At 40.2% G+C, this 13,313-nt stretch overlaps 1 protein-coding gene across 2 annotated transcripts in view; it reads left to right on the forward strand.

The window, feature by feature from the left end:
• pde4dip (phosphodiesterase 4D interacting protein) overlaps positions 1 to 13,313 on the forward strand; it is a 440,914-nt gene that overhangs the window by 202,030 nt on the left and 225,571 nt on the right. For both annotated transcript variants that reach the window (XM_063064080.1, XM_063064082.1), the window contains one exon: positions 7,249 to 7,325. In XM_063064080.1, the coding sequence (XP_062920150.1) occupies positions 7,249 to 7,325 (77 nt within the window). The remainder of the gene's footprint in view (positions 1 to 7,248; positions 7,326 to 13,313) is intronic.

Below are 13,313 nucleotides of genomic sequence, written 5' to 3' on the forward strand. Positions count from 1 at the left end.
TTAAACCAAGGTTCTACTTGTATTCTGGATGCCTGCAAGTAAAGGAAGCAAACATAAACAGTTTATTGCAGCATGATACCTCTGTTATCTTCTTATACTTACAGGCTGAATGCCTTCCTTCTATGTAATTATGAGGTTCATGTCTGCTCCAAGGGCAGCAATCCCATGAGGCCAAATTCACCTTTTCCCTATTGCCCTGTCGCCTTGCAACTTATTTCTTTCACACATACCAATCAACTCTCTCTTGATTCTTTTTGCTATTAACCTACACTGAGTGATAATTTGAAATAGCCAATCTTGAAGAGATTGGGATATGGGAATATGCAATGTGGGAAGAACTCCCCCAATTACCTACCTTCCCCGTTGCCTAACTTCGCCTTTCACCTTCTAGCTTGTACTCTTTACCATCCCCCCACCTTCTTATTCTGGCTTCTTCCCACTTCCTTTCTAGTCCTGATAAAGGGTCTCAGCCTGAAGCGTAGACACTTTATTCCTTTCCATGGATGCTGCTTGACCTGCTGAGTTCCTCCAGCATTTTACGCGTGGCACTTCTGCATTAACTTCTCTCTTGATGTGCAATCACTGTTACCATAAGAGCAGACATGCAAGCCAAATTCATATATAATTATATCATGGTCCCACATTATTCCCAAGGACCATTTAAGCTAAGATATATACAGTGGGTGATTGAACCCCAGAAAGCATTGTGGAACCATCGTACATGTTCAAAATCCCAGATGCCAGTAGTGCAGGTGGATAAGGTAGTTAGGATACTAAAAGGAATACCTGCCTTCATTTGCTGTGGTGTAGAATGTAATAGTAACTGTGATGCAACTATATAAAGCTTATATAGTAGGGCATAGTTGGAATACTGCATGCAGTTTGATTGCCACAGTACAAGAAGAATGTGATTGCACCTGGTGTAAAGGATATTCACTAGAATGGTAACCAGGGTAGAGCATTTCAGCTATGAGGAAAGACTTGGTAGGCTGGATTTGCTTTCCCTGGAATAGCAACCCGATTGAGGGATACAGAATTAAGAGGGGAGTAGATAGGGTAAATAGAGAGTGTCATGACCAGAAGATATAGGTTTAATGGGTAGGAGACTTAGAAGGGGTTTGAGAGAAAATTTATTTTTCACCCAGAAGGCGGTTGAAATATTTAAGAAGTATTTAGATGAGCATTAGAAAACACTATGGTCTAGAAGGCTTCGAGCCAAGAGCAGGAAAGTGGATTAGTATAAGTACTTGAAGACTGGCACAGCTGTGGTGGGCCGATGGCAGATTTTTGTGCCTCTATGACAGTCTGCTAATGCTGTGGTAGGTTGAGTATATTTGGAGGCCAGCACCTCGGTGCAAGTAATATGCATGCATCTTTTGAGAAAATTGACTGGATGGAATAAAAATAGTGTATCCTACACAAGTTCTTTTCTCTTACTAGTCTTTAACCTCTTTCCACATCCTCATCTCCCAACTCTATATTTTCTTTCTGCCCTGCCAGTGCCCCTCTTTATCTTCATCAAGCACGGAGAGGCATTTAGGTTACATGAGCAGTGTGACACCATTACCAGTAATTTTTAAAGTGCCCAGGTAGTCACTCAGGCAAAGGGTTCTCAAGTCACCATCTTCCTCTTCTTTGGGCAGATTTCTGGGTGGTGCATATGCAGCATGCTCAAATTATGATTAATTAGAAGTAACTGTCTAAAATTGTAGTTTATTTTGGATAGACTGCTGTTTAAAACTCTCTTCAAAATTACAAAGGAATCTTGTAAACATATGAAAAAATAAGATTTGAAGGGAGAATCATGTTGATTATCAGCTGGATTCATGCTTGAGTATTACTCTGATCCAACAGCCAAGCTGGGAAAAATCAGGTTGGCAAATTTGTATGTCAGCTGTGTTTCTGGAGGTTTTGGTTAGAATAGAAAGGCTATTTTGAGACATAATTTTTACTTGCATTTGAACATTGCACTCTTGTGACAAAAAGAGGGCAAATTGTATTCTTAATCCACTGCTGCAGTCACCTAAAGCTTGAGTTCTGCATTTTACATAACATATCTTTAAATCAGTCCTGCAGTTCAGTCAGCAGATCACTCCTTAATTTAGTACTGAGTTGTACTCAGAACAGCTCTAAATCTGATTACCAGTTTTTGCTGAGTTTACTGATCTATGATAGGACTCAGTGTCCTGAATTTGGGAGGAACAAAAATCCTTGTGAGACATCAATTCTCAGTAAAAAAAAACTGTTGACAAAAAGATAAAAATGCCAGGTTAGAGCAACATTGATCATTGACATTATGCCTTCCACTGTAAGATAGCCTATCAACGTTTTTATGTCTGGATTAATCAATATGCGTGACAGTTCTTGTGTTTTACTTATAATAACATGGAGCTGGGAGCTAATCAACCTAGTAAATCCATGCAGCTTTACCTTTCTTAATTACCTGTCACTTACTTTCTCTCACACACATCCATTTTTGATTTTATTAAAGGTTCCCCTTTGATTTTATTTTTGCCATTAACCTATAATCAAGAGATAACCTGTAGTTTTCACTTAAACTGCATAATGCATGGTTTGGAGTGTGGGAACAAATTAGAGCACTCTGAGGAGACCCATACAGTTACAGAGAGAAGACACAAACTGCATAGACAGTACCTGAGGTCTCCAGTGATGACCTTAGTAGGGCGCTAAACATGGCAAGCTTCAATAAAATCGAATTTCTGTTTAAGGCTGTGATTTTCAAACTGAGATGGAAAAGAGAAGAGAAAAAGTCTAGGTAGCTAGAGCTCTACATTATAAAAGGGGCTAACATCAAAGGAATATCATTAGGCATGAGGTATTCCCTCTTCCACAGAGTATTCCCTGTTGCACACTCCCTAGGTGGATGGTAAATATGACAAATGTGGTAACAGATCTATTACTGACCTGCCACAAAATCTGCTTCAAGTATTTGAGAGCTACCAGCCAATGGGAGTGTTCTGCATCTTATTTATCCCAGGTTGGGTTTATTCTTAGAGTTGTTGCTGAGGAGACAACAAATCTAAATATAGAAGCTATTGCTAACGTCAAATCCTGCAACCTATGATGGTTTAATTGTAAAATGTAACTGAATGCTAGTCACTCTTTAGAAAGAATTAAAAAGGAGGGTATTAATAAATTCAGGGGTTACATAGGAGCATTCATTGAATTTAGAGTCTACCTCTACCTTTTAAATGCAAAACTGAATTATCCAGTAATCTGATTTTGCCGCTGGAATTATAACAGCAACATTAAAAATTTTTAAACAGAAAGTACAGATACCAGAATTGAAAGTAATTGACTTTGAAGAGCAATGCATTTATTTTATATTCTGCATTTAAATGATATTGAACATTACCCTCCCTTATTTCTACTTACTTGATAGAGAGTTAACATGCGGCATGCTGTCCTAATCTGAAAAGCAGTTGGAACCGGAGAGTGGTGGTTTACACTACCCAGTGTCTTTATTGGGCAGTAGCCAGTGGTTTGAATGTCAAAGGCATAAAGCTTTCCCACATGGTTAGTGTTAAATATACTGTTTATCTTGATTAAAAAATGTTCTAATTAACAAATAAATTCAATTTGTGGTTTCCCTAAAAAGCCATTGAGTCCAGTGAGTGTCCATGTGGGTGGTGAATGAATAAAGTGATTGAAACAGGGATGGCAAGGACAATTTTCAGTGGGTTTGCAAAAGATCTTTTAATCTTCCACATCAGTCAAAGTATAAAGGATTTGCGTTGAGTAATATCAGGCACCTAAAATTCCTGAAAGCTGATTTCTGCAGAAAACCCATTGGCCTATGACATGAGAATGTCTGTTTTGGGAGAGGTGTGATCCTTGTGCACCTGGAAAGGAAAGTGACAGTTGAAAGTACTGCCAAACCGCTTACACTAACCTGAAAAATATTTGGTTTATCTTCCGTAAATGCTATCACTGGGTGTCAGTTCTGCAGTAATATTTTCAGAGTTCAACAAACTATAAATCTTACACACCCCCCTCCGCCCTAGTCTCTACATCTGCTCTTTATCCTTCATCAGCTCCAACAGGATCCCACCACCAGCCATGTCTTTCCCACTTCCCTTCCCTTCTGTATTCCCCAGGAACTATGCTCACTGTGATTCCCTAGTCTGCCCCTTCCATCCCACTCACCTCTCCCTGTCCTTTTGTACTGTCCTCTTCAAACATAGAGAAGATGCTACACTTGTTCCAAATCCTCCCACCCTACCATCGAGGGACCTCAGCAGCTCTTGAAGGTGAGGTAGAGATTCACATGCACTTCCTCCAATCAGATCATCCTCAGGTGAGCCATCTGCTGCATTCAATGCTTGTATTGTGGCCTCCTTTACCAAGTGAGACGATGTGTAGAATAAATAGCCGTTTGGCAGAGCACCTATATTCTGCCTTTAGTGGCTACCTTGAGCTTTCATTTGCAGGTCATTTCAACTCCCCTTTCCATGCAAACCTGTCTGTTCTTGGCCTACTCTACTGCCAGTGTAAGGTCAAATACTAACCAGAAGAACAGCAGCTCATATTCTACTTAGATAACCTAAAGCTCAAATACATGAACAGCCAGTTTTAGAATATCAGGTAATCCAATTCCCATTCCCACTAGTGCTTCCAGGCTCTTTATCAACCCTTTCCATCATGCCCCACCCCTTGTTACCTTGGCTCATCATTCTCCTCCACCCACTGTTCCATCTGCCCATTATCCCACCTACACCTTTCTCTCTACTGCTTGTAATGCCACTGGTGTTTAGGGCAGCGTTGAAGGTCTTCCATCTCTGGTGATGTTCAGGGCTTCCTTCATCATGCCATTAGCTCGGATTTCACTATTGTCAGTCATGCAAGTTCTGTGCGGAGACTCAGGAGTACCATCACACACAGATGTAGAGGGATTCTCCATTGCTGTTTCCACAACAATTTTGTTTTACCAGTCAGGGTTGTTGGCCTTGAGTTGAACCCCTGAACCTGGAGGACCAGCCTCTACCCTTTGACCTGTTTGGCATGGGTGACGCTACCAAGAGCCAGAGCACAAAGCCCTGACTCCAGCCAACATAGCTCTCCAGGTCATTGAGGCACACAAGTTCCAAACCACAACAAGGTTGTAGTGGTCTTGGATGACCTATCACCTATGGTTCCACCTATCACCTTCCAGCCTCTGTCTTTACCCTTCCCCCTCTCCTATCCCCCCCGCCTCCAACCCGGGCTTCACCTACCTACTTTTTTCTTATGTTTTTATCAATCACACAATGGTATCTATCTCAACACTTTCCTGCACCCCCACACGCCCACCTGGCTCATCTGCACATCATCCCTGCCTCACCTGGTACCACCTATCACCTTCCAGCCTCTCTCACCTTCACACTTCTGTATACTGGCTATCTTCATTCTACACACTCATTCCTGATAAAAAGTCTTGACCTGAAATGCCAACCATCCCTTTGCCTCCACAGATACTGTTTGACCTGCTAAGTTCTTTCAGCAATTTGTCTTTTACTATCATATTGGAAGTTACAATTTGCCAAACTCAACATCATCTTTATTTAATTTCAGTGTAAATTTCCCTGACTATTGATAAAGTTTCCAGTTGTTGAGATGGAAGGCTTGTTTCAGTTCCCAACTTTCACTGATGTTTGAACACTTGATGCCACCCCTCCCCCCACCACCCACCCACTCCTCCAGCACCACAACTTAATTCAAAAGGGCTGGATGTAAAGATAAGGGTGATGAAAATGCTCTAGTCATACTCAGATATGCTTTCTTTGATCAGCACATTATGTAGCTTAATGTTTAAAGCAACAATGAACAAATGAGACAAAGAATTTAACTTCAAAAGAGCACTTAGAAAATGCATTGTGTGTAAGCCCTAACACATGGAGGGGAAAGCAAGGATAAAATTGATGGAACACACAGGCCATCCCTAGATTAAGAATGCTTGGCCTATAGACAACCCTAATGTAAGAACACTCTCGCATAGTATTTTTAAATTTTAAAATCCTACATATAATACTGTATATACATAGATTTGTTCCTGCAAATCGCAGAACTATTTTACTCTTTCTTATCTCCATTCTTTCTTATCAGTTTTATATGCTTATGATGCTATTCATTACAATACTAAGGAGTTTTCTGTATATTTTGACATGGACAAAATCAACTTAATGTACCTCTGTAAAAACAGAACCTTTCATTACCTGAGGATAGCCTGTATTTGAAATTTCTAAGGATTTCTCCCAATTGTCCGCTCTAACACTAGGAAAACATCAAGGAGAGCTATAACCAATTTCTTCAAACTTGAATCTTGCACCAAAATTAAAGTCAGGAGACCCAAAAGACCCCAAAACACTAAAACTTGGATATTCTATGATGTTGCCTTTCAAGTGTGATTAAACCAAAGTGTTGTCTGCCCTCTTGGATCCTTTAGTATTATTTGAAGAATCGTGTGGGGGTTTATCCAAAGATTGAATCACAACATTTGCTGCATAGAAGAAGACTCTAAGACCTGCTGTGCTTGTGTCTTGTTAAAACAGATGTACAATTTACGGCCATACCTCAGGTTTTACCCTAAATCTGCAAGTTTTTCTTTGCATTTCTAAGTATATTTCTTAAGGGTTTTATTGTATCTAACTTTTTTATTTGTTCAAGGAGTGTGTTCAGATGTTGACAATTCCAGTGTGAAGAAATTTTATCTCCGGTTCTTGAGTCAATTATTTTAAACTTTCAGCTTTGGACAACCCCAGTGAACGAATGTGTTTCTCACTACATCATATATCTTTATTTGCTTCGTAACTTTCTGTGCTTCAATGAGAACAATCCATATTTCCACAAACTATAAAACATCTGTGCACAACCTGAAATCTTTCTTTTTCATTAAGGAATTCAATCAAGCATGATTTGCTTCCAATCACTTTGTTTTGATTCCAATTAACATGTGCTTCTCCAAGTCAGAATTAATTTTGTCTTGGAAATATAATCGGTCACAGTTTTCTCACCAAGGTTTATCCCTTAAACAACATGACCAATGATAAATAACCTTGGGATTCATCACTGCTTTTTTGGGACAAATTGACTGCCAAATTTTCAAAATTATTACAATGTTAATATGTTGAAAGTACATACATGATTGTGAAGCACTTTGGGACACCTTGAGATCATAAAAGATGTAAGATAAATGTGAATCCTTTTGTCTTTCTTCAATTACCAAAGCTCATCAAATCATTTACTTTTCAGAACATCGAGCTGAAAGTTGAAGTGGAGAGCCTGAAACGAGAATTGAACGTAAAAGCAGGGCAACTTGAGAAAGCCACGTAAGTCACAAATATTGTTTGCACATGATTCATTATGCGTGTCATAAAGTATGCCGTTACTGAAGAGTAATTCTATCATGATGTCCTTTAGGGTTATATTTGTTTGGAACTGGCTAGCTGCTCCGTATGAAAGACTGGAGGAACAAATTGCAATATTGTTTTCTTTGTTAATAAAAATCCTCCATAGTATACAAATTAAATACTATTATTGATATGAATAATGAACCTACAGTATGTTACCATGCACCAAGTAACCATCTAAATCTGTCCTTCAGAGTCCGTGTGCCCAGAAATTCTAGTGTGCCTCATCAGGTGTATTAGGTTGTTGAAGCAGGGCACACCAGTAACTCACCATCATGTGGTTGAAAACATCCATATACTCTGAGGCCACTGTACAGGCATTATTCCTTTTTACCATTCACCTAGAGGTGATGGTGGAGAGGAACGTGCAGTCACATTACTAATCTATTGACTGGCAGGGGGAAGAGAAGGATGATTATTGTGTTTTTAGTGGAGTTCATGGACTCTATGTAAATTATGAAGACTGGGGTGAATCAGAAGGTGTGCATTTGAAGCTGAAGTTGGATTTGTGGATGGGGAAGAGGTTTGAAGTTCACAAGTGGGAAGGTTAGTGCCGAGTGATTAGTGGGTGGGTAGAGGATCTCGGCATACAGCAATTGTCTTTGAGTTGCCTTCTTGAAAGGGCCAGCAATATATTTCCGGATTAGATAGTGTGCAAGTTGACGAGAACCAGCAGTTATTGGTGTTTCCGAGCACCCACTGCCCCTTTCCTACTTAGGAATAATGGCCATGGGGTTGGGAGAGACAGTCAGAGTTGCCTGGGCAAATAACTACAGTAAATTTTATAGATGATGCATACTGCAGCCATTGTATGCCAACAAAAAAGGGATATTAGGACTGGTTCACTAATTAAAATAGTTGCTTTATCCAGTTTCTGTCATTGTTGAATCTGCACTCATCCAGACTAGTGGAGAGTAATTCTTTCTTTCTTAATCTTTTTTATTAAGTTTTGAATTGATAAACATAACAATGATAATGATACAAAGAGATCGGGATTGCATTAATAAAGGTTAATGTATACAGACACAAACTCTAGGTAACATATGTAATTTAAGCCTCCCAATCTCTTAATAACTGAACATGAAAAGGATTCAAAAAATTTTATACAAAGAAAAAGACCCTCTGCACTTAAAAAAAAGCAAAAAAAAACAAAGGCTGGGCTGCCATGTTTCATCGGTTAAAATCATTATTTGTCATTAACTCCGCTCCTCTGTACACAAACAAAAAGTTATTGAAAACGATTCAGAAAAGGTCAGCTTACATCTTATGAAAATGTTGAATAAGTGGCCTCCAAGTTTCTTCAAATTTAACCGAAGGTTTGATACCACTCCTAATTTTTTCCAAGTTTAAACATGTTATAGTTTGGGAAAACCATTGAAATGTAGTAAGGGGATTGGAAAGACATTTTTGATATTATTTCCATAGTTCTGCGTATTGATTTACAACCTCATCCTATTACTGCAATTTTTGGATTACCAGTGATAGATTCTTGTCATTTATCCCTTTCAGCTTGCCGTTTGATTGCATTTGTTACATTAATAGCAAGAAGATCCATTTTATTTAAATAGAGAGTAATTCATCCCATTCCTGATTTGTTCTCTGTAGACATTTGAATGTCTTTCAACAGTGATATAATGTAAATATGGGAGTAATTACATGGAATCTACGTTTGGATCTTCCATATAAAATCACAATGTCTGAGGGAGTACCAAAAATGTCTTTTTGCACAATACTTAAAAGAAGCATTCAACTTGATCTACATCTGATGTGGTAACTACGAGTTGTGCAAGTGCAGCCCATGGTACTTACAACTCCTGGAGTGATAAGTAATGAATGAAGCAGAAAAGATGGTTGTCAAGTTTCTCTCTGTGGTGAATATATTTTCAGTCATGGGCACACCAGTAAACAAACTAATATATTTTCTCAGCGATAGAAAACCATATAAAGATTGTGAGGTTTCTGAAGTACCACAGAAATAGTTTCATTGCACTTTATAATTGCCTTTTCTCTATTTCTCTGAAAGTACCAAAAAAGTTATCGTGGTTCCAGGTCATCCTTCCAATGAACTATAGCAGGTTACATGCCTTCTTTGTAATTGCGTCAACATGTTGGGCCTGAGAAAGATCTTCAAAGATGTTGACACCCAAGAACTTGAAACTGTTCTCCCTTTCCACTGGTGAACCCTCGATGAGTACTGGTGTGTGTTCCTTTGACTTCCCTTCTTGAAGTCCACAGTCAATTCTTCGGTCTTACTAATGTTAAGTGCGAAGTTGTTGTTGTGACACCACTCAACCAACTGATCTGTGTCACTGCGATACGTTTTCTTGTTACCATGTGCGATTCTGCCAACAACAGTTGTGTCACTTGCAGATTTATAGATGTTGTTTGAGCTGTGCCTAGCCACACAGTTATGGTTGTAGAGAGAGTAGTAACCAGTGAGGGGAAGGGATGGGCCAAAAGCTGGTAAACAATAGGCAGATCCAGGTGTGGAGCAGTTGATTGGACGATGGAGGCAAGCAACCGAGGCTGGACATGGTGGAATCTGGTTGAAAGTGAGAGAGGAACGTGAATTTAAAAAATGGAGGTTGGGTGGGCAAATGGTACCAGTGGGGAAGGGCACCCAGAGTGAAGGACTGTGTGGGTGATTGTCAGATGGAATAAGAAGAGGATGGGAAAGAAACTGGGTGATAGGGGAGCTGCGGAGGGTGGATTTGGAAAGAAGAATATATGTGACAGGGCATGGTTAGATGAGACGATCAGAGCGGAATGTGAGCTGCTGTTGCTTTAGTTTGCATTTGACCTCAACCTAGCAGTGAAGGAGGCCAAGGATAGACAGGCTGGTGTGGGAGTTGGGTGGGGAATTAAAATAGGTTGCAACCAGAAGCTCCAGATGGACATGGAGAACAACAAGTGTTTGGCATTGCGGTTGCCTCATCTGTGCGTGGTCTTACTGATAGAAGAGGGTGCCACATTGAAAGTAGACAAGGTTGAAGGAGGTACATGTGAATACCAACCTCAACTGGGCTGTTTAGGTCCTTGGATGGTGGTGAAGGAGGAGGTACAAAGACAAATATCACACCTCCCATGGTTGTAGGGGGAAGTGTCTGGGGAGGGGGAGAGCTGAGTGAACTAAGGACTCATACAGACCGTAGTCCCTATGAAAGCAGTCAGGGGTGGGTGGGGAAATACATGCTGTGATCGGATCATGTTTTAGCTGGTGGAAATATCACAGAATGATTTGCTGGATGTGGAGGCTGGTAGAGTGAAAAGTAAGGACCAAGAGAACTCTGTCCCTGTTCTGTCTGAGAGAAGGTGGGGTGAGAGCAGGTATGGAAATGGAAGAGATGTAGGGAAAAGCTCCTTTGACCACAGTGAGGAGAAGGACATTTCCTGAAAAAGGAATGGAATGGAAGTCCTCATCTTGATAACAGATACAGAGGAGATGAGAAAGGAGGGTGAGTGGAGATTCACTCAGAATAGCTGTTGCAGTCTGTGAGTTTGAGGATAATCTGGAGAAAGTCAATATAAAGAAGCAGGAAATGTTAGATGTCATGAGATGTATAAAGATTGATAAATCTCTAAGGCTGGATGAGATCTATTCTAGGTTACTATTGGAAGAGAGAAAGGAGATCTTTAAATCTTTGTTAGCCACAGGTAAGATGTCAGAAGACTGGAGGATAGCTAATGATGTTCCATTATTTGCATGGGGCAACTGGTTGCTACAGTAAATTTTACGTAAGTGATAGGGAAATTATTAGAGAAAATCTTAAGGGATCAGATTTTTATACATTTGAAAGGGCAAAGAATGATCAGGGAAATTTGGTATGGCTTTCTGCAGGACATATCCTGCCTTAAAATTTGACTGATAGGCAACTAAGAAGATTAATGTTGACAGGCAATAGACAAGACTTGTAACAAGATTGCACATGGTAGGCTGCTCCAGAAGGTTAATGCACATGGGAGCCAAGGCTAATTGGATTCAAAACTGGTTTGTTGATAGGAGGCAGAGGGTAGAAGTGTTAGGGTCGGGATTCTCTAATTGGAAGTCTATGATCAGTATAGTACCATAAGGATCAGTGCTGGGACCTCTGTTTGTGTTATACAGTATATTAACAATTTGGGTGTAAAAGTAAGTTGGCAGGTGACACAAAGGTTGCTGGTGTTATAAATATTGAGGAAGATTGTCTAAAGCTACAGCAGGATATATGATGATGGCTGGAGCATTGGCAGATGACAAATGCATGGTGGTGCATTTTAGAAAGTCATGTACAGGTAGGGTATATACACTAAATGGTCAGGTGCAAAGGAGTGTTGATGCACAGAGGGACCTTGGAATTCAAGTCCATAGTTTCTTGGAAATAGCAACACAGTTAGATAGGGTAGTGATGAAAATATATGGCATGCTTGCCATCATTGATCAGGGCACAGACTTTAAAAGTTGGGATGTTATGCTGCAATTTTACAAAACACTGGTTAAACCACCTGGAGTGTGGTTCTGCTGGAGAGAGTGTAGCAAAGTTCACAGGATGTTGCCTGGCATTAATCATGGGAGATCTTTGATCCGTAGGGTTTGTTTTCCTGAGATGTGTTTGATAGAGCTATATGAGATTATAAGAGGCATATTCAGGATACATAATCAGAATCTTTTTGCCTTGGTAGGAGTATAAAAATGAAAGGGACATAGGTTTAAGGTATGCAGAAGGAATCTTAAAGGGATTTCTCTAGGAACTGGCTGCAAAGGCTGCTAGTGGAGGCAGATATGATAGGTGCATTTAAAAGACTCTTAGGTCGGCACATGAATATTCAGATGATGGAGGGGTGTGGACCACGTGGAATTAGGTGTTACTAACTTAACTAGCTCAGCGTGACATCATGGACCAAAGATGATTTGAGGAAATTACAAGCAGGGTAGACAAGGGAGATGCAGTAGACGTGGTGTACTTGGATTTTCAGAAGGCCTTTGACAAGGTGCCGCATATGAGGCTACTTAGCAAGATAAAAGCCCATGGAATTACAGGGAAGTTACTAGCGTGGGTGGAGCATTGGCTGGTCGGCAGAAAACAGAGAGTGAGAATAAAGGGGTCCTATTCTGGCTGAGTGCCGGTCACCAGTGGAGTTCCACAGGGGTCGGTGCTGGGACAGCTGCTTTTTACGATGTATGTCAATGATTTGGACTACGGTATTAAAGGATTTGTGGCTAAATTTGCTGATGATACAAAGATAGGTGGAGAAGCTGGTAGTGATGAGGAAACAGAGAGCCTGCAGAGAGACTTAGATAGTTTAGGGGAATGGGCAAAGTAGCAGCAAATGAAATACAATGTTAGAAAGTGTATGGTCATGCACTTTGGTGGAAGAAATAAGCGGGCATACTATTATTTAGATGGGGAGAGAATTCAAAATGCAGAGATGCAAAGAGACTTAGGAGTCCTTGTGCAAGATACCTTAAAGGTTAACCTCCAGGTTGAGTCAGTTGTGAAGAAGGCAAATGCAATGTTGGCATTCATTTCTAGAGGTATAGAATATAAGAGCAGGGATGTGATATTGTGGCTCTATAAGGCACTTGTGAGACCACACTTGGAGTATTGTGTGCAGAGTTGAGCTCCTTATTTTAGAAAGGATATACTGACATTGGAGAGGGTTCAGAGAAGATTCACAAGAATGATTCCAGGAATGAATAGGTTACCGTATGAGGAGTGACTGGCAGCTCTTGGGCTGTATTCCTGAACAGATTAGATATGGCAAAATTATTTCCCATGGTAGTGGGTTCTAGGACAAGAGGGCATGACCTCAGGATTGAAGGACATCTTTTTAGAACTGAGATGTGGAGAAATTACTTTAGTCAGAAGGCGGTAAATCTGTGGAATTTATTACCATGAATGGCTGTGGAGGCCAAGTCATTGGGTGTAT

This window comes from Mobula hypostoma, chromosome 12, assembly GCF_963921235.1.
Source record: "Mobula hypostoma chromosome 12, sMobHyp1.1, whole genome shotgun sequence".
Classification (NCBI taxonomy): domain Eukaryota; kingdom Metazoa; phylum Chordata; class Chondrichthyes; order Myliobatiformes; family Myliobatidae; genus Mobula; species Mobula hypostoma.